This window comes from Sturnira hondurensis, unplaced genomic scaffold (genome assembly GCF_014824575.4).
Source record: "Sturnira hondurensis isolate 20B ecotype Veracruz unplaced genomic scaffold, ASM1482457v3 Scaffold0024230, whole genome shotgun sequence".
Classification (NCBI taxonomy): Eukaryota; Metazoa; Chordata; class Mammalia; order Chiroptera; family Phyllostomidae; genus Sturnira; species Sturnira hondurensis.
In genome coordinates this window covers 559,484-581,878 of record NW_028096861.1, presented here as the reverse complement: position 1 = coordinate 581,878, position 22,395 = coordinate 559,484, and the positions used below count along the sequence as shown (strand labels likewise).

The 22,395-nt window shown below is 36.7% G+C and overlaps 1 protein-coding gene across 1 annotated transcript in view; it reads right to left on the bottom strand.

The window, feature by feature from the left end:
- The window catches only part of APOOL (apolipoprotein O like), a 40,515-nt gene that overhangs the window by 4,541 nt on the left and 13,579 nt on the right, over positions 1-22,395 (bottom strand). Inside the window, exons 3-8 of the mRNA XM_037038338.1 lie at positions 20,369-20,488; positions 16,850-16,904; positions 14,655-14,753; positions 11,133-11,224; positions 2,568-2,681; positions 2,266-2,380 (exon numbers count right to left, since the gene is read on the bottom strand). Coding sequence (XP_036894233.1) covers positions 2,266-2,380; positions 2,568-2,681; positions 11,133-11,224; positions 14,655-14,753; positions 16,850-16,904; positions 20,369-20,488 — 595 coding nt within the window. The remainder of the gene's footprint in view (positions 1-2,265; positions 2,381-2,567; positions 2,682-11,132; positions 11,225-14,654; positions 14,754-16,849; positions 16,905-20,368; positions 20,489-22,395) is intronic.

Genomic DNA, 22,395 nt, shown 5'->3' with positions numbered 1-22,395 from the left:
AGGTCCATGTCACCAATTTTCCAAATTTTTTATTTCCAAAATAACATAATTTTTACATGTATGTGGGTGATAGAAAAAAACAAAAAACAAACTCATATCCAGAGCCATGAAATGTATAGAGAGCATTCACCTGATCTATCCTGTCAGGTGATAAGTAGTGGCCATGGTTAGGCTCCCCAACTACGTAACATGCTCCCAAAGTGTGCTCAGTGAAAATACATGCGTTTATTGGCAAATGACCATTACTCCAGTCAAATGACAATGATCCCTTCTACCACTCATGGAGAGATTAAAATGTGCTTAATAATGCAGTGTGTGCTTTACCTATAATACTGCATTTAATGCTCAAAACAACTATGTGATCAAAACACTATATTATGAACCCTATGGATGAAGAAACTGAGGCCTGAGGATTTCTGATCTGTGTATTATTCTAAAATCTGTGCTCATAAGCACTACTGTTCCTCAGGTTGTGGACCTTTGGGACTACATGTGAAAGGCAGAAAGGTGGAGATGGTCGATATAAACATCTACTGCATAATCTGAGTGATATGTGATGAGGGTGAATGGTAGCAGCATGTCTTTTTCCTCTACATGTCTCCTTACAACACCTTTCGGATACCACATTACCCATGACAGGCAGGCCCAGGGTTCCAGAATGTCGATATATTTTTAAAAACAGCAGTCATTGGCTACAGACGCGTTGGTCCCACTGCTAAACTGTCACACATTTTATCTCCACAAAGATACTCTGGAATTGACAAGCATTTAGAAAACTGACTGGATATATTACATACTTTTCAGAATATGGTCAACTGCGCATTACTCAGAGACAGTGTAAAAACTATATAATTTACGTTGATTAAAAAGGAGAGGTGGCAAGGTATAGAGTAAAAGAGTAAAACTCAAATCGGGTTTGTAACTCACTGATGACAGTTTTTTGAAGATTACAACATACAGATGATGTATTCTACAACTGTACACCTGAAACCTGTATAGTTTTTTTAACACCAATGTCACCCTTAATGAATTCAATAAAAATAAATTTTAAAAAATCAACAAGAGAGGAAGAGGCTGAAATTAGAGACTAAAGCTCTGGTTTTAAGTTAGCTACTCTGTGCACAAAGGAAAGAGCTTGGACTTTGGTATCTAGAAGATCTAGGCTGGAAACACACCTCTCATAAGCTGTATGGTTTCAGGCAATGTACTTAAGTTCCCCAAGTCTCAGTCTCTTCATCATAAAGTTATAATTATATATACACATCAGAGTTTTTTTTTCTTTTTGGGTGAGGAGGGGCTCAATAAAGGGCATCTGAATAATAAGATATTATTATTTCCTAATTCTTTTTTGTAAAGATTTTATGTATTTATTTTTAGAGAGAGAGGAAGGGAGCGAAAAAGAGAGGGAGAGAAATATCCATGTGTGGTTGCCTCTTGTGCGCCCCCTACTGGGCACTTGGCCCAAAACCCAGGCATGTGCCCTGACTGGGAATTGAACTGGTGACCCTTTGCTTCACAGGCCAGCACTCAATCCACTGAGCCACGGCTATTTCTTAATTCTTTACCTCTGAGTTGATCCTATTTCCTTTGTAGTAATACAACTTAATGGCAGTACCATTAACACTGTACAGATAAACAAACCTATGTAAGGCAGTGATGGGGGATTTTATGTGACTACATATTGAAATGGTATTAAACACTCTGTCACCTTCTTATTGATCACAGTAAAGCCATTGAGGTATTTGTCTACAAGGCATGATTATCATTCATTGCTCCCCAAAAGTACTGATTGCCATTATCGTACAAGAGCAAAGTATTATAATTGTTGCTATTTTCACTATTTGACGTTGAAAATTCTCCGAGTATCTAAACTAAACAAAACTGATGGTGGAAGCCAAAACTGATTGGGGTAAAAAGCATGAGGAATGGAAGCTGCTATCTCTTCCATGTAGATGTGACTCATATTTATAGCCTATAAATTGATAGAATGCAGAAAAGCACATTTTCCTCACATTTATAAAGTCATATTGAGTCCTTCACTCACTCAACTAGCCAGTGCTACTCTATACTCTCACATGCAAAGATCTCTATTACGAACGATGTCGCAGTTAGGAAAGTCCCAGGTGCCTCACAACCTAAACATATATACAAACCACAGATGTGGGAAAGAAAAATGTATGAAAACAACACAAATGAGTTCAAACCAGTAATATTATGAATTTTTTAAAGGAAGAATGAAAATGAAATTGAAGTATCCAAGCAAACCTGAGATGGATTCTGATTTGGTCTTCATTTTAGATTGTTCTGTTGGCGAAGCCAATGAGTGTTTCAGGTCGTCAGCTGTCTTTGCAGGCATTCCTATTTCAGCAGGGCTTCCTAGCTGTTTACCAAGAAAGATTTTTCCTTCATAAATAATTTTACCACAAGAATAAAATATCTTATAAAATTATAGCATGCAAAGGTATTATGTCCCTTTATCTTTTCCTCCTTCTGTTCTTGTAAGCCCCACTATAAGCCAACACCCACCCAAACAAAATGTTTACTCTTTCAGTCCATTTAAACACAACCTTAGTTTTTTCTGTAGGCTCGGGGAGTAACTCTTTTTTGTTGTTTTTCGTCCACAATGATTTAACTGCCTCATAAATTTGCTGGCTTGTCGCATATGCCTTTTTTCCGGTTACCTAATTTAAAGAAAAAAGTGAGACAAAGAACCTATTTTTAAGAGTTAAAAGACTAAATGTTCAAAACTTACGTTAGGTATTTTATGTTAACACCCAAGTCAGAATCAACAGTAAAGAAATGAATTTCTAGATGATGTAACACAAAGCCCCATTTTCTAAATCTTATTTGAAATATTAATAGCCTCGCATAAAAGGCTAAACAAAGTATACTTGGTACAATGCCAAGAATACACCCTAATGGAAACCGTGAACTCTGGGTGATAATGACATGTCAGTGTAGGTTCATCTATTGTAACGACTGTTGTGAACCAAAAACTGCTCTAAAGAAAAAAAAAGTCTTAAAATTGTATAATTAGCAGTCACACTGTGAATTCAAAACTACATCATTTAAGAGGAGTTTGAGAAAGATAGTTGACAGAGAAAACAAGACTAAGATGCCACAAAATGAATGCTTCTGCTTAAAGTTTTATGTTGTTTTCCCCAATCATAAGGGAAAAAAATCAATGTATTTCTACAGGAAGTAATACTCTCTTTTTTGTAGAAAAAATAAAAATGAACTACAACCACTGAAGCAGAAGCTAGGTTGCTGAATTCCTGCAGCCACTGTTAAACTTGCATTCATATCTCTTCCTGTTTCAAAATCTTCTGATTTCTTCTTTCTATTCTTTTCTCTCCTTCTGTGCAGCTCTAGAACAGGGGCCATTCTCCCCTGCACAGCCCTCCCTTGACATGACCAAATCTTGGTCTTTGTGGGCCTGACAAACTCTGCTGGCCTCACTGACAACCCTCCGAGATCCTACCCCACCAGAGAGGTCTGTGGGCATCAGGTGGGTGGCAGCCAGGGTTGGGGTACCCTGGGACTTCTGCTGAGTGGTGTCAGACCAAGCACTAAAACAGATTTTGAACCAGTATCAATCTGGTGAACAGTACTCGCCCCTACCTAGTGACTCAGGTGCGTCTTCCAATGAATATCCAGGTCCAACAGAGGCAGGTAAAAACAGTGGACTACTCTGTAGGTCCAAAGAGGTTGCTCAGGGCCAGACACAGACAGCATCTGACATTGGTCTGCACCAGACCCCTCCCAAGAGGCCCCCAAAACCAACACACCCTGTGGCAAACTTCAGACAACATCAGAGCAGGATCCAGTTAGCTTCACGAGTGGCACATCCAAAGGGAGATGTCAGCAGGCACCAGACCCTGCAGAAGCTAATTCTGCTTCATGTGGTCAGCACCTGCACAGCAGCTCATACAGGGTGGTCAAGGTCAACCCTCACAGTCAGCCAGCCTGACAGTCTATCCCACACATGAATGAGCCAACAGCAATCAAGACTCAATCATAACAGGAGGGCTGACATAACCCACACAAGGGACATTGTTTGACCATCCGGCTCATGCAGTCAGGACAATGCACCCCTAGGTCCCACATGCCACCTACCACATAAGGCCACCTTACCACGACTGGGAGTCATAGCAGATCTATTTAATACAGAGAGACAAACACAAAGAGGTACCCAAAATGGGGAGACAAAAAACATGCCTCAAATGAATGAACAGAAGAAAACTCCAGAAAAAGAGCTAAATGAAATTAGAGGCAAGCAATTTAATAGAAAGAGACCTCAAAAAATGTTTGTAACGATGTTCAAAGAACTTAGTGAGAACTTCAACAGCTTGAAAAAAACACAAAAACCATAAAAAACTAGTTAAAAATGAAGTATGAAATATCTGAAATGAAGAATACACTAGACAGAATAAAAGTAGGCTGGATGAAGCAGAGGATCAAATCAGTAATTTGAAAGACAAGTTAGTATAAAACACCCAATCAGAGCAGCAAAAAGAAAAAAATTACAAAGTGAGGATTGTTTAAGGGACCTTTGGGACAACATGAAGTAAAACACCAACTGCATCATAGGGTCACAAGAAGAAAAAAAGGCAGCAAGGGATTAAGAACACACACTGGAAGAAAATAGTAACTGAAAACTTCCCTAATGTGGTGAAGGAAAAAGTCACACAAGTTCATGAAGCACAGTCAGGGCCAATGCAATGAGTGCAGCGTAAATAAAAGATGGGCACAAACACTTCAAAGATGGTGGAGAATGTGTTGAAAGTGATCCATGTTTTGGAAATCCTGTAACAAGCAGAACACCTGGGAATGTTGAACACGTGCGGAAGGCAGTCAATCAAAGATCAACGACCAATGGTGTTGAGAACTAGAAGCTGATGTGGAGATTCCAAAAACTGTTGTGTCTGAGATTTTGACGCAGGATCTTGGCATGAAACATGTGGTGGCAAAATTGATTTGGTGGCTTCTACTGCCAGAGCAGAAGGAACACCATGCTGCAGTTGCTAATAAGTCCTGACAATGAACCAGATCTCCTGAAGAAGGTCATAACTGGAGATGAATTGTGGGTCTATGGCTGTGATCTGGAAACGAAGGCCCAGTTGTCCCAGTGGAAGTTGCCTGGTTCTCCACACCCAAAGAAGGCACAGCAAAGTCACAGCAAGACTGAGACCACATTAACTGTGTTTTTTGGATTGGGAAGGTGTTGTCCATCATGAGTCACCCCTCCAGGCCAAAACTGAATTAAGGGGTACTACCTCAATGTTCTTAGTCAGTTGAGAGATGCAATATGACAGAAACAGCCACAGCTCTGGGCAACTGGTGATTGGCAGCTGCATCATGACAGCACCCCTGCTCATGTATCACATCTTGTGCAGAGTTTTTGTGTGTGTGTGTGAAACAATCAAATCACCCAAGTGACTCAGCCCCATTACAGCCCAGATTTGGCACTCTGTGACTTTCAGCTTTTCCCAAAACTAAAATCACCTTTGAAAAGGAAGAGATTTCAGACCATCCATGAGATGCAGGAAAATATGACTGGGCGATTGCGAGAACTGTGTGAGGTCCCAAAGTGCCTCCTTTGAAGGGGATGGAAGTGTCTTTGTCCTGTGTACAATGTTTCTGTATCTTGTTCAATAAGTGTCCCTATTTTTCATATTACATTGTTGGATACTTTCTGGACAGACCTCATATGGTAAAGGTTTAAGTATTTTTGCAAAAACCTAATTATTTTAACACATTTCTTGAATAATCCATTCCTTTTTTATACATTGATCTGAAATTTCACCTTTAGCATACCCTCCTTTGCCCTACGATATATACAGAGACATATTTAATATGTTTACTTCTTTTAAGAAGATTTTATTCATTTATTTTTAGAGACAAGGGAAAGGAGGGAGAGAGGGAGAAAAACAACAACGTGTGGTTGCTTCTCACACGCCCCCTACTGGGAACCTGGCCTGCAACCCAGGCATATGCCCTGACTGGGAATCAAACCGGTGACCCTTTGGTTCACAAGCTAGCACTCAGTCCACTGAGCCACACCAGCCAGGGCTAATACATTTGGTTTCGAATATTCTCTTTTGTTCTATTGGTCTATTTCATTGTCTGTGCTGTTAGCCTAGTATGGTTACCAAAATATAGTAGATAGACAAAAAATACTGGTTGAATGAATTTCATATTCACTCCAAATGCGGAAATGTTTTAAGAACTGCATTAAATTAAAAAATTTAGGAACATGTGTCATATTCCAACACTGAGTCATTCCATCTAGAAACACGACATACTTCTAAATGTATTCAATTTAAAAATACGCCCTTTAGTACAGTTTAATAGTGTTTAAAAATAAGTCTTAAAATATTATTTAAGTTTATCTGTGTTTCATAGTTTTCAGAGGCACATTATGTACTACTCATTACATAAGTTAAAAATTAAAATATTGTGAGGAAAAATATAAAAATCAAAGAGTAATCCCATCTTGAAGTGTATTTCTAAATAGTGAATATGTGAAGTGTTGGTTTTATTTCTCAAAGGACCTCTTATATATTGTTTTGTACCTTTTTGAACATCATAGACCCCTTGGAGAATCTCTTGAAAGGTATGGGACCTTTCCTTCAGAAAAATACACATACAGTAGAGGGGCTCTCACCTGTCTTTCTTTTAAGAAACTTATCTCATTAAAGATGTCTTAAGAATTTATAATACATGATGCTCACAGAATGCTGAATATTCATTGCTAGTGGATATTTTCCAATATGACCAAGTACTATCCTTCACAAGTGATGTGCCTGCTTACCAAGAATAAGTTTTGCTTCCAAGTGTCTACATCGGTTTTACTATAATTAAATGATTTAAATGTAGAAAATAGGATGAAGTATGAGTGTGCAAGAACTGTTGCTGTGTATAGGAAAATTAAGCTAAATACTTTGTAAAGAATCAAAAGGTGTATTACTTTCCACTGTATAACTCACATATGAGTGAATTCATATGGTTCTTGACTTATTCTATCTGACTTATTTTGCTTAGCATGATATTCTCAAGGTCCATCCATGCTGTCATAAATGGCAGTACTTCATTTTTTCTGTGGCTAAGTAGTATTCATTGTGTACATATACAACTTCTTTATCCAATCATCTAACAAAGGACACTTGGGTTGTTCCCTTGTCTTGGCCAAAGTAATTAATACTGCAATAAACACAGGGGTACATGTATTTTCACCAGCGAATATTTTAAAATTCCCCAGATAGGTACCCAGAAGAGGATTTCCTGAGTCATATGGTAACTCTACTGTTGATTTTTCAGAGTAACCTGGACACTGTTTTCTATGGTGGCCATACCATTTTCCATCCCCACCATCAGTGAATGAGGGATCCTTTTTTTCCACAACCTTTTCAACATTTGTTAATGTTATTACTTGTCTTCTAGATAATGGCCATTCTAACAGATGTGAGGTAGTGTCTCATTGCAGTTTTGATTTTCATTTCCCTAATAGAGCATTCATTTCCCTAAAGGTTGAGCATCTTTTCAAATATCTCTTGGCCATTGTATGTGTTCTTGGGATAGGTGTCTATTCAGGTCCTCTGCCCATTTTTAATTGGATCACTTGTTTTAGTTGATGTTAAATTGTATGAGTTTTGTATATACTTTGGATATTTTTGGAGACACTGTTTACAAATAACTTCTCCCATTTGGTTGGTCGTGTTTTTGTTTTCTTGACAGTTTCCTTTCCTGTGCAGAAGCTTTGGAGTTTGATATAGTCCCATTCATTGATTCTTGCTTTTGCTTCCCTTGGGATTTAAAACTGAAAGCAAAAAATGAATGAAGACAAACAAACAAACACTATGAGACAGAGAATAGTGTGGTATTTATCAGAGGAAAAGAGTTAGGGGTTCTTAAAAGGATAAAGAAGGTCAAATGTCATGGAAGAAGAAATGACTTTCGGGGGCAAATACATAATATAACATACAGATGATGTATTATAGAATTATACACTTGAAACCTATATAATTTTACTAAGCAATGTCACCTAATAAATCTAATTAAAAATTTTTAAAGTGAAATAACTGCTATCGAATTAGAGACAACTAATAAACAAAACAACTGTGAAACTCTAGGGGAAATAATTCAAATCTGGGAGGATTCTACCCTTATATTATTTACTTAAGTACTCATTCTATTGATTAAAAATCTAAACTGAAAATAGTAGAAGACACAGATATGGCTAACTAGAAGAAAGATGCTATGAGCCCTGGCTGGTGTAGCTCAGTGGATTGAGCACGGGCCTGTGAAGCAAAGGGTCGCTGGTTTGATCCCCAGTCAGGGCACATGCCTGGGTTGCAGGCCAGGTCCCCGGTGGGGGGGCCCTTAATAGGCAACCAGCCATTGATGTTGTTCTCCCTCTTTCTCTGTCCCTTCCCCTCCTTTCTACTAAATTTATTTAGTAGAAATAAATTTAAAAATCTTTAAAAAAAAAGAAAGATGCGATGGATCTTCAGCTACAAGATCCGTGCTCATAGAAAAGTCCCATTTCAAAAGTGAGAAAAATGAATACATATTTATGTTTTAAATTGATAAACATATTTAGGATTTTTAAAAAACTTGATTTCTACTTTTATACTACTGTGGCTGTAAATGATGCATAATATTGTTCTAGTATTCTTAACATTTTTAAGATTTGTTTTGTGGCCTAATATATGATCTGTCCTAGTGAATGTTCCACGTGCACTTGAAAGGAACATGTATTCTGTTACTTTTTCATGGAATGTTCTCTGTATATTAGTTAACACCACCTTGCCACCTCATTTAATATGTTATTTAAAGCCTATGTTTTCTTACTGATATTCTGTCTGGACAATCTATCCATTGAATAGGTGAGGTATTAAAGTCTCTTAGTGTTATTTAAATAAGTAAACAAACAAACAAACAAATAAAATGTCTTCTTGTAACACTTTTGATTAATTGATGACTACTGATTTACTGATTCTGATAATATGAAATTAGAATGTATATATTTTATACCTACATTTTTTCATTTGGTTTTGGGTAGGCAAGTCACATTGTCATATGTGACATTTGGTATATCCTAATATCGTATATATTCATGTCTAATATACAGGGTCCAGCAGAAGTAACATGTGCTTGAGTAGTATTGGTAGGGTCATAATATGGGTATAATAATTTATAGTTTTAATTTCCATATTTCACGTAAAGTGTCATACAGTGTGCTTAAGTGTGATATTGTTATGTTACAGAATCACATGCTTATGACTTTGTGATAAAAAATGGGCATTATTTGTGCTGGACCATGCATATATAATATAGCATATATACACAATATTAGACTCTACCAAATGTTACATATGATAATGTGACAATGTTATATGGACATTAAAGAAAAAGTAAGGGTCCCAACTCTAGAAATATAATTAACAATTATTATTTAACCACAGAAGAACTTTTAGGAACTCATACCTGTAACAATTTTACCATAGTAATTTTAATTTAAATATCAGCAATTGTTTCTATTTCCTTCTGTCAAAGTAAAATTGAATTTAATACCTTAAAAATTGGAAAAAAGTATTAAAACTGAATGTTCATACTTTCAATACTTTTTAATTAAAAATAAGATGTCTAATACACTAGTATGATCCTGTTCTTATGAAACTGTATCTGCCTAGTCAGCCACCTATTTTTCTATCTCTATAAAGAAAATGAAAAAAACATAAAAATTTTTTAAGTAATATTTTTATTTTTATTTTAAGAAATGAGTAGAATATCATTCTATCAAATGTTAACACTGATATTTTTCTCAATGGAAGAATTTCAGTGTGTTAGTTTGTTTTTTCTACATATTTTTTTGCAATGCTTTAATTACTTAAGGATGAGTGGGTATCAGTTTTATGAAAAAATATGAAGTCATTACTGTAAACTAACAAAAAGAATCAGGGGCCGTTATCATGGCCAGAGGGGAGAAATGGATAGGGAAGTACGACATGTGCAGTCAAAAAGAGTGAACCTTCTGTGGGCCACAGTTCCCTTGCTGGTAAATGAGAAAATGAGAAAGTTGAAGGTAATGAGCTCAAAGGTTTCTCGCAGCACTAATATGAAATGAATGTAAGCAGCTAATTCCTGCATAAATTTTGGAAAACATTTAAAAAATAAAAGTACCATTTCATCAATCATCTCAAGTATAACCAGATTTCATGAATAATATTGGTTTGGTATAAGCTTTTACAATTTGATTACATTACAAGCTGCGCAGGGCCCCATAACCTTGACATTCTCAAAGTACCGCATAGGCTGCTTTATCTGCATCAGTATTAGAAGGGATGCCATAATGATAATAAAAGGACAAAAAGTCCTTTTGGCAACATCATACACTGCTTAAAGTGTGAGGGGAAAGGCTAAATGTTGATAATTAAGGGAAGAAGTAAAGGAAGAAAAAACCGTATATCCCAAAGCTCTCCTTCTCACTCCTAATATGCATTAAAAATAAAATAAAACAAAACAAAACAAAACAAAACACTGACAGGGGCTGTTCAGATTCCTAGGAAAATAACTGAATTTGCATGTAAACTCACAAGAAAATGACAAAACTATCATATGGATTTTCATGGATAGGGTTACTTAGTTCCAGATGGTTTCAAAACTGAATTTGTGTATTTATCTGTATTTTTTCCACTTTCTGAAGCCTCCGTTATCTTGTCTGGGTACCTACCAAGTGACTGGTCCTTACATTATGTTAATTTGCTGAACTGAGAGCTACCAGGAGCTGGAATTTTCTGTCAATGAAAAATAGAATTTTACATGGGCTCTATGATACAGTGGCATTTATCCCCATAAATTGTAATTCAGTCTCCCTGAACTTAATGCTCAAACCAGCCTTTATAATGTTGAATTATAGTGAAACAAAGTCATCCTATTTATTGGTGAGCATCATATGTCAGGAGTGGCATAACCATGCTGAGATGTTACTGTAATTTTGCCAATATAACAGTTGATAACTATATGTCTCTGAAAATTAAATGTTGCAGGTACCATATGACATTTAAATATTGCTACACCAAGAGTTTAAACAAATATTAAAATGCAGCTTTCACTTAGAAAGAACTTACCTTTGCAATTATTACAGACTGAACTGGGTAACAAACAGTTGCTCCTAAAGTGGCCAGTCCCAATGGATAAGCAATTTTCTTAAATCTAGAACCTGAGAAATTGAAATAAACTGTTAAATCCTTAACATATGCTACCAGAAACTTGATGCTTCTATAATTTTAATATTCTCTTTTTTTCCCATTAAAGCCATCATCTTGTTAAATTACTCTTTCGGTAATAATACCAATCAAGATGCTAGCTACACGTCATTAAGGATCACAATTGAAATAATACCCACAAGTTGTCATATCCAATTTAAGAAAAATATCCTCAATCTAACATGATAATTACCTGCACAAAGGGCACTGATGATTTTTTTCCTTTTTTAAAACTAGGTATTGTTCCATTTCGTCAACCACGTTAAAACTTAAGTGGACCTTTTTTGATTAAGTGCTTCAGAAGGTGAAAGATCCAACTAACTATAATCAGCTGAGGGCTGCGAAAAGTACAGAGGTCCTTCATGTCACTGATTTAGAATACTGAAGCAATGATTTAATAATTGCAAGAAATGTTGAGATAATCATTTGATTTCCAAGTGTCTTATCTAAGCATCTGAGGGTCATTTTCAAACTTTTCTGGATGGTAAAACCCTTTTAAAAATAAATGTGAAACACAGAATGTCACTAGGAACATCATTTATACAACTATTCCCTTGAAACCACTCTGGTTGGCCTGTGGGAGGGAGCCTGGTGTTGAACCCTCTGTGTGCAACTTGTCCCTGTCCCTCATGCCACGTCCACAGGACCCCGGGTTCTGTACAATAGTGTAAAACCCAGCACTCTAAGCCATAGCTTAGTTCCAATAGAGTGTTGGTGCAAAACAAAATGTATCTTTAAATGCTTGGACTCTGATTACCTTGGACTCTGTAAATATGATCTGAGCAATTAGAGGACGGAATTTCTAACTGAGGGTCAGTACTTTCATTCTCTGGTACAACTCTTACAATCCTTAGTTGAAAAATGAAACAACCTACCTGATATATCAGTAAAGACTAAGGTGGAAAATACGTGGCGACATTTCAAGGTTTGCAGGCTACTCTACAGGTTAGGGAAAGCAAGAAGCCAGGGGTATTCCTCTGTCTGGCTTCCATGTTAGTAGGGGGCTGTCTACAGTCTTGTCTACAATAGACTGAGCACAGAGGAAGCATGTAGGTGCACTGCTTCAACCTCCAGCCCAACTTTTCTTTAGAGAAAGACGGGGTTTTGTGGTATTGAATAAAAGGGTCTAGGTGTATTAAAATAGGTTCTAAGTTGCTCTGCTACTCTAGTCTTGCTCACAAGCATCTATACTAGTATTCTAGTATATACAGTTTGCTTTTTTCTCCCCAATATATTTTATTGATTACACAGTTTGCTTCTTGATTGCGCTGACCCACTGTCTCCTAATGTACGTTTCCCTGACTCTGCCAAGCTCCCCTAATGCGTCATTCCTAAACTGGGACAGACATAGTTTTACCTGATGTGTTATTGTAGGTATTAAAAAGACTAACATTCATCCTCTCTTCACTTGATATGAAAGGCCAGTCTACAGTAAAATAAACTGTGCAATATAAACTACAGTAATATAAACTGTGTAAAATAAACTACAGTAATATAAACTTCATTTTGTGTTCAACAGATCTAAATGCATAAGCAGTAAAGAACTCTAGATATAGCCGCTAACTAGCTGTTTTGCTATTTATCATGGAACTATGGCGGTATTTCCTTCCCCTGGACCTCTATGTGTAATCTGTAGCATAACAGGGTTAGACTAAACCAACAGCCGTCCAGCTTTTTAAAGCATGGCTCATATTAAAGAACAAAATTTACATTGACCTATGACCTATCTCACACACACACACATTCATTCTCATTCTCTCTCTTCCCCTCCACTATTTATCCACAAGAAGTACTAAACAGTCTAATGTTTGCAATTCTCTTCTATTTCATTTTTTCTTTTTAAAAAGATTTTATGTATTTACCTTTGAGGGGAAGGGAAGGAGAAAGGGAGAGAAATATCAATGTATGGTTGCCTCTCATGCGTCCCCTGCTGGGAACTGGCCCGCAACCCAGGCATGTGCCCTGACTGGGAATCGAACTGCGATCGTGTGGTTCGCAGGCCCACTATCAATCCACTGAGCTACACCAGTCAGGGCCTATTTTATTTTTAATAAATGCTTCCTGAGATGAATATGCTTATTTCACTATCTACGATGTTAAGGTTTGCAGTCTGAAAAACACTGGTTATATTATTCTGGCTTTGACATTGGTTGGGAGATACTGTGAATGACCTAAGGAACATTGTACCTTACAAGTGGATTATCAGTTCCTCATAGAAACCTGAGTAGTATGTTTTGGCAAATTTCCTTCAAAATTTAATTTTTTGAGTCTCACTGTTACAAATGGTGATCTTGGGTTTCGATTTTTCCCTGATAAATACTTTATAATATGTATCCAATTAGAAGTTGTTCATAGCATTAGAATAAAAGTGGGGTATAAGGAGCCATTAATATTAGTTATAAGAAGAGTGTAAGGTCTATTAGGATACGATATATATATATGCTAGAGTTAGAACGTTATAATATTGTCATTCACATAGGTTTTATATCTGACTATGTGTAACTAAACTGATATCTGATTCCAGATTGGTTCAGAGTTGGGACTTCCCACCCCACGTCATTGAGTTTGGGGACAGCAACTGGCAACTGAGCTGGGGACAGAGGATGAACACAAGATGACCAAAATGGCTACTACTCGTCAGATAACTGCATCAGCTTAGAAAGGGCTGGACTGAGGAGAGGAAGCGGGAATGTGTGCTGAGAGGGTTTCTATAACCCGAGGTGGAAGACGGGCAAATACAAAATGGCCTCTTTAATTCGGATTCATCAAGTTGTTGCATATATCAAGGGTTCATTCCTTTTGTTGCCCGGTAGTATACCTTCGTGCGGATGTGCCACAGTTTAGTTTGTTGTTGAAAGACACTGAGGTTGTTTGGAACTCTTGGAGATTAAGAACAGAGTTGCTCTTAACATTTGTGTCCAGCTTTTTCATTTCTCTAGGATAAATCCCCAGCACTGAGATTACTGGGTCCATGGTAAGTGTATGTTTTACTTTATGACAAGCTTTTTGTCAAACTATTTTCCAAAATGACTGTACCATTTTGTGTTCCCCAGCAGTGTATGAGAGTTTTAGCTGCTCTACATTTTCAAATATACTTGCCATGGTTGCCCTTTTTCATTTTAGACTTTCTAATAGGTGTGTAGTGCTATCTCATTGTGTTTTTCATTTGCATTTCTAGTAACTAATGATGTTAAACATCTTTTGAAATACCTATATTCTTGAAAAAAATTAGTAAAAGTAACCATGCTGTACTATAGAACCTAAATATTTTAAGGTAGCCTATCCTAATAATATTCAGTAAAGTATATGAGGTTTTCCTGTGAGAGTAAAAATCAGAAATATAATACATTTTGAAAAGAGGATATTTGTATGTTTAACCCCTACCTTTTCTTGCTGACAGCAAGCCTGCCAATCCAGAAACAGTAATCACTCCCATTTTGGGGAGAAAATCTCGAGGTGGATTCTTCAGGTAAACATATGCATCTCAAGAAATCAGTTAAAAATGAATATAAGTGACTTATTGCAACTGGTATGATACACAACAGTTAGAGACAGATAAGAGCAGAAGGTTTAAATAATCTTCAAAAGAGCAACACAAAATAACGATTTTGAGTACCAATTTAAAGAGCGAGTTACAATAGTTACTTGTTACAAAATTAAATCTTCCTTTCACAGCTGATCTCGAGATTTGTTTTCTGAATAATACAGGTATTACCCTTGAATGAAATATGATGCTAGACTCCATACCTTAATATGGATTACTATGAAGCAAATTCCTGATTGTCTAACTATTATATACCTATAAGAGAAATGCTTCTGGACTTATTCGCTCAAACACTGGTAGGACTAGTAATCGTAGAACCACTGTTGCTTTTCGTTAAAACCAAGATAATCAGGCTGAAAAGTTTAAACAAAAAGCAGATGGAGAGTGGGCAGAAGTCTGATTTCCTGGCTTTTTATATATTTAAATTGTATGGGTTCTATGTAGTCCAAAACTGCACTTTCCTATCATAGGTTAATTACTGGGTTGGCCAAAGAGACTGTTTAGTTTTTTCCATAAAATAAAAGGTACAATTTTAATTTTCACCAATAACTTTATTTCTTTTTTAAGATTTTATTCATTTATCTTTAGAAGGGAAGGGAAGGGAAGGAGAGAGGGAGAGAAACATCAATGTATGGTTGCCTCTCATGTGTCCCCCACTGGGAACTGGCCCACAACCCAGGCATGTGCCCTGACTGGGAATTGAATTGCGATCCTCTGGTTTGCAGGCTTGTGTTCAATCCAATGAGCTACACTAGCCAGAGCTCACCAGTAATTTTATTGATTTGGATATTTTGAGTATGCCGGCTCTCTCTCACTACTGGCTTCCAGTGAGTAGAGGCCCAGGAGTGCTGCTAAACATCTTCCAATGCATAAGACAGCCCCACAGCAAAGAATCATTTGGCCAAAATGTCAATAGTATGAAGAAACTTCACAAACCACGTCTGACACATTTGATCCTTCACAGCCCCTTCTCCATACTCTGCACAGACCTGATTTTTGCCTTGCAGTTGTGTTTTTACCTTTCTTGGAATAATAAGCATGATACATCAAAATTTCTGTGTATGTTCTTCCATATTCAATATTACAGTGGCTGCACAAAACTTCACCAATTTTGATCACTTTTAAAAAAAATGCATGCTGATATGACAGCTGTCACAACACAATCTAAAAAAATGTTGCAAATGGAATTAAAGACAACTAGAGCCATTCTACAGAAAAAAGCTAAATGAACTTTTTGGTCAACCCAATATTTAATGGCCATCAGTAATTTAATTATATTCCTCAAAATTGATGAGGAATATAATTTGGAATTAATTCCCACATACATTAAATGATGACAATACATATACAGGTCATCAATCTGCAGAGACTTAAAATTTTAGCTGTTCTTTGGGTGCTGTATACATTTATTTTGACAACTGGCTTACACCAAAACTATTAGGAAGCTATATCTGCAGCCAAATACCATTATCAAACTAAAGACTCAAATACAATTGCTTTCCAACATTAGCTCAAATATCCTATGGTGACTGATTGGTACAGTGTTCCCTAATGATCAAGAGCAAAATACTATATATTTTAACAACAAATAGCACTTAATTAAAATGATTGATGACAATGGAGATATGTTTCTAATTTATGCTTTATGAGTATATAATGTAAAACAGACCTCAGTTTGAGTACAGGTGGAGCCACTTACTAGCTATGTGGTCTTGGCAATCTATTTACTCTTTCTAAAACACAGTTTCCTCATCTGTAAAAGGGGAATAATTATGATACCAACAGTCACAAAATTACTACCAAAAGCAAATTATATAAATTACGTAAGATGCTTATCATAGTGACTTAGCATATAACAATAGCCAAATAAATTACAAATACAATTGCTTTACTGTTATCATAAACTGCTATGCAGAGTATCTTTACAGTTGCTAAAACATGATAAAATAAACCGCGTTTATTTTTCTCACTTTTAAACCTTGCAAGTTAAAAAGACAATAGAACATTCCTAATTATAAATGGTTCACTCACATACCTTTTCCAAATTGTACTGTATCCATTATCCCATTTTTCACAAAGACATAAACACCCTAGGCAAAAAGGGAGAAAAAAATATCTGCATTATTGAAAATGCTGATAATTTTTTTGATTAAATAACATCTCTGAGATTTTATCAAAATGTTGACTTAGCATTGCACCCAAATCTAAATCTAACCTTCTTATTTATTCACTATGAGGATATTTGTTGAACTTAACTTCTCTTTATTTCTTACTCTTCATTCTATTTAACATGCATAATATTTGTGTAGTATTTTCCCCAAATAAACAAGTACTTCCTATGAAATCATCAGAGCAGTGCATACAAAACTACTGGCAAAAATACAGAGATTTATCATCCTATTTTATAATGGCCTGGAAAATTGAATGGAATTCAATAAAGCATAAAGAGAAACATATGTCAGCTCAGAAGCAACATCTGATTAATAAAGATGCAGCAGCAACAGTATAACAATTTGTGGAGAAAACAACAACAAAACACGTAAAGAAAAGTTCACCTTCTCTCCTTTTTAAGTGCGCACCAGAATGAGGAAAAAACCTAACTATGACATTTATCTCAGGATAGAAATCATGCTACAGAAGTTAGTGTCCATAAATTCTCTACAAATCAAGATTAATTAATCCACAAAGGGATTAAAGCTGTCAATCAAACATTTCCTTTTACCTGTTTCCAACTAATTCACTGTAATGCAAAAGATATTGTTACACACATTTATTAAGTTCAAAGTGCCATCTCAATGACATCAGAAGAAAAATGAAGGCATGAGTCCTGGCTTGTGTGGCTCAGTGGACTGAATGCCAGCCTGTGAACCAAAGGGTCACTGGTTTGATTCCCAGTCAGGGCACATGCCTGGGTTGTGGGCCAGCTCCCCAGTAGGGGGCGTGTGAGAGGCAACCACACATAGATGTTTTTCTCCCTCTCTTTCTCCCTGCCTTCCCCTCTCTCTACAAATAAATCTTTTTAATAATGAAGGCATGAAATGATTTACCCCTATTAATTGCCCATGGTCATGCTGTATTCCATTTTGAAGGAACCAGAAAACACAATCTAAGTTTATGGTCTTCTTCTCTAAAATAACTGCGCTCAAACCATGGGATTAAAATAAAAAATGAGATTTTCAAAGCAAAGAAAGTAGAAATGAGTATATTAGATGCAAAAGGAATAAGTCACTGCTATTGACATATCTTGGTATTAGTAACTCTGTCTCACATATTCCCATGGTGCTCAGAGACACATAGGTTCATTCTGTTCATCATGTTCTCAGAAACTGGACAAAGTCACCACTGAACTACTTCTCTTTAGGAACTGTGTCCTGAGAAAATTTTCATCTTCATGTAATACCTATTGACTAATTGATGGAGGAATCACACTGTCAAAGAAACAAATTTGTCACTTCTCTTGGAAGATTCTCCTTAGCTGAGTTTAGAAATTCGCTTTTACCACTGGGGGTCACTGCTACCCCAATTTCAAAACATCAAGGAGTAGGAGTAGAAATTGAGTTTTCCCCGAACGACCCTAAGTGGAATGCAGAATATAAATTGAGTCAGAAGTAATTTTTAAGAATATATTACATCTTTAGAGAAAAATTAGAGAGCAAACATTGTTTATATTGAAGATGAAATGCATTCAAAGTGCCCTTCTTCAACCTAATCATTTCAGGATATTAAGGAATATAAAGGTCTTTCAGTCTTTTTGTTTTAATTGGGTGATAGTTATAATAGCAATTTAAGTATCTCTCGGGAACAATCTGCCTCACTGAAAATAACTTCAACAATACTATAGAAAATGAGGTCTCAGGAGACTAATATGTGAATCATCCAGCTGCTGAAATTATTCAGATCTTAATTAGTTAAGATATTTCCCTCTGAGATTAAATGATTAAGAGTATGTCGTATAACTAGTATTATCAGAATTATCTGACAGGCAAAAATGTTTAGAAATAACACCATATGTTCATCAGATGTTTTAAATATACTTTAGAATGACCAGAGTTCACAGATTTGATATTTCAATCAGATCATTAGAATTTTCTGTCTTTTTAAAAAAAATATTTTATTTATTTATTTTTAGAGAGAGGGGAAGGGAAGGAGAAAGAGTGGGAGAGAAACATCAGTGTGTGGTTGCCTCTCATGTGTCCCCTACTGGGAAATGGCCTGCAACCCAGGCATGTGCCCTGACTGGGAATTGAACCAGCGACCCTTTGCTTCACAGGCCTGTGCTCAATCCACTGAGCTACACCAGCCAGGGCTTTTTTTTAATCTTTTAAAAAAAGATGTTATTTATTTATTTTTATAGAGGGGAAGGGAGGGAGAGAACACCAATGTGTCGTTGCTACTCACACACTTCCTACTAGGGATCTGGCCCGCAACCCAGGCATGTGCCCTGACTGGCAATTGAACCCATGACCTTTTGGTTCGCAAGCTGGCACTCAATCCACTGAGCCACACCAACCAGGGCTAGAATTTTTTTTCTAAAAATAATGGGTTAGAAATAAAAAGCACAAAGTGTTGCAATTGGATAGGATAGATTTGAAGTAAATCTGCACAGCTATTGGGTCAGAATGATGAAAACAACAGTACCAACATTATCATGATGACACTAACACTGGAGATGTTGATGCTAATACAATTATGTTGACATGATGACAATGAAACATCAATACTGTCCACTGCTGGGAATGCTGACTGAAGGCTAAGTATTAAAATAAGGTGAATTCTATTTTGGCCAATAACTGACTAGTCAAATTGGTCTTATGAGCTAAACAAAACAAGTATAAATGTTGCTTACTTAAATAAGAAAACATTCAGAAGTAATCTCAGAACTCATGTAACAGGCCAAACAATGTTTTGTAGATGCTGGGTAATATAAATGCTTACTAAACTACTTTAATCTATGAAGTGGTACAGTGGATTAAATATGGCCACAAATTATTTGCTGTTACTTGTACTGAGGAATGGCATTTTCCCCCTCCCTTTAAAACTGGATTGGCCTTAGTGACTTGGCAATAGCAACCTTTAGAAGTGATTTTCTTGGACATCTGAGGACAGCTAAGAAACCTGGTGACTTCTGCCTAGGGCCTCTTGTAACATTTTCTATAGCAGCCCTGAACTGCCCATGTAAGGTATCTGGCCACGTTGTCTGAGAGGCTATGTCTAGGCGCTTTGGTCAACATTCCCAGCTGAGCCCAGCCTTCTAGCATCTGTGACAAATTGTTAGAGATGAGAATGAAGCTGTCTTGGACCCTCCAGATCAGCCTAGTCACTTCATGAATACCACTGAATGACCTCTGTGAATAGCACATGCAACAGAAGAATCACCTGTCTGAACTCGGATCAAATTCCTGACTTGCCAAATCATAAAATATCTGAGAATGGTAGTTGTTTGAAACCACTAATTTGAGGGTAGTTCGCTACAGATCCATGGGTAACTGGAACAACTGGTATTTAATGGAAATCAGAAACTTCCAATATTGAACAACGATTAGAATAGACTTACCTTGCACCAGCCAATGTAACGACCAGTGGTAGTGCGGATGGAGGCAAAGCCCATTTGTAAATTACCAGGCTGTTCTTCAACATATTTAGACTGGAGAGGTGGTGAAGTATATATGGGGAGCTAGAGGCAACAAAAAACAAAAAACAAAATGCAAAACAAAAAAAAATCCAACACTTCATTTCAAACATATAAAGTAGTTGGAACTACTTTTCCAGTAATATGGCAGAGTAGGAATCCTCATCAATATTCCTGCTAAAAACAACTAAAAATACAGATTATATGAGGTCTGTTCAGAAGGTATCCGGTCATGTAATATGTAAAACAGAGACATTTCTTAAAGATACAAGAAACACTGTACATAGGACAATGATGCTTCAGTCCCCTTCAACATAGGTATCTTGGGACCTCACACAGTTCTCCCAGTCGCCATCAGCTGCCCCATTATATTTTCCTGAATTTCATCAATGGTATGAAATCTCTTCCCTTTCAAAGGTGATTTTAGTTTTGGGAAAAGCCAGGAGTCATAGGGGCCAAATCTGGGCTGTAGGGGGACTAAGTCACCTGGATGATTTGATGTTTTGCCAAAAAATCTCTGCACGAGACATGATGCATGAGTGGGCACACTGTTGTGATGAAGCTGCCAATCACCAGTTGTCCACAGCTGTTGCCTTCTGAATCATTTGAACAGCTTCCACAGAGGAATGTACAGGCTTTATGCACAATTGGATGCAGATTTTTTGGTCTACCCAGTCATTTTGAATGTGACAGCCACACAGTACACACATTCACTTAATGGCATCTACCACCCCCACTGACTAGTATACAGTGAAGCTGTCATTGTTCACACATGCACATTCCAGTCAACTCTCCTTGGCTGCCAAGTTACATGATGTTGCACAAATTGTTCTCATATTAACAGTGGTTGGACTTTTTCCGGGCTGACTTTGTATGTGTATATATATTTTAATCAATTTATTGAGGTGACACTGGTTAATAAAATTACATAGGTTTCAGGTGCACAATTCTAGGACACATCACCTGTATATTGTATTGTGTGTTCACCACCCTAAGTTAAGTCTCCTTCTATCACCATGTATGCCCCAATACCCTCTCCTACCTCCCCCATCCCATTTTCCTCTGGTAATCACCATACTGCTTATCTGTCTTTATGAGTTTTGGGGGGGTATTTTTTGCAATCCTGCTCTACTTTTTCACAAATTCCTGCAACCCCTCCCCCTCTAACAGCTGTCAATCTGTTTTCTATCTATGAGTCTCTATGAGTCTGTTTCCATCTTGTTTGTTAGAATTTAGGATTCAAATCAGTAAACTATAAAACTACATTTAAATTAAAGTGAGTGAAAGTAAGTATAACTCCCGAATCAGTATTTTCCTTTGTTATTTTGTGTGGTGAAAAAAAGCAAATAACAGGAGAATGAGTCAAACTCATATCATAGCAATATTATAAAAAGAAAAATCCGATGACAGCTGACCACATACACACAATGCCCACTGCCAGCCATTTTACAGATGAGAGTCCTTCAAATTTCATCATTTACAAAAACAATCACCCCATGGCTCTCCAGAGTTTTCTAATAAAGAGATATTCAATTATATTCACCAGATGGTATTTAACAAAGCAGGGGCATATTAATGTTTTAAATGTTTAACAAAAAAGAATTGAACTAAAAAAAAGACATTCTAGTTAGCCCCAATTTACCAGCAGATTCAGTTAAGCAGAACACCTCATTCATATTGTGTTTTGGTTACCAGAGGCTTTATTGTAAATAGATGTAAACAGACTCATAGTTCACTTTACACAATAAAAGTGCCTTCAGAAATTCGCATCTTAAAATTCAGAAATATGCAAATTTAGCTACTAGGGACAAATGCAAGTTACTAATCTTCCTACCTAGATTTTGAGCTTTCCAAAGATGAGAGTGTCAAGGTGGGCTTAAAAACATCATCCCTTTAAGACTAAAAGAGGAGAAAGAATACTGAGAGACAGCAAGTTAGCAGGGAAGTGGATC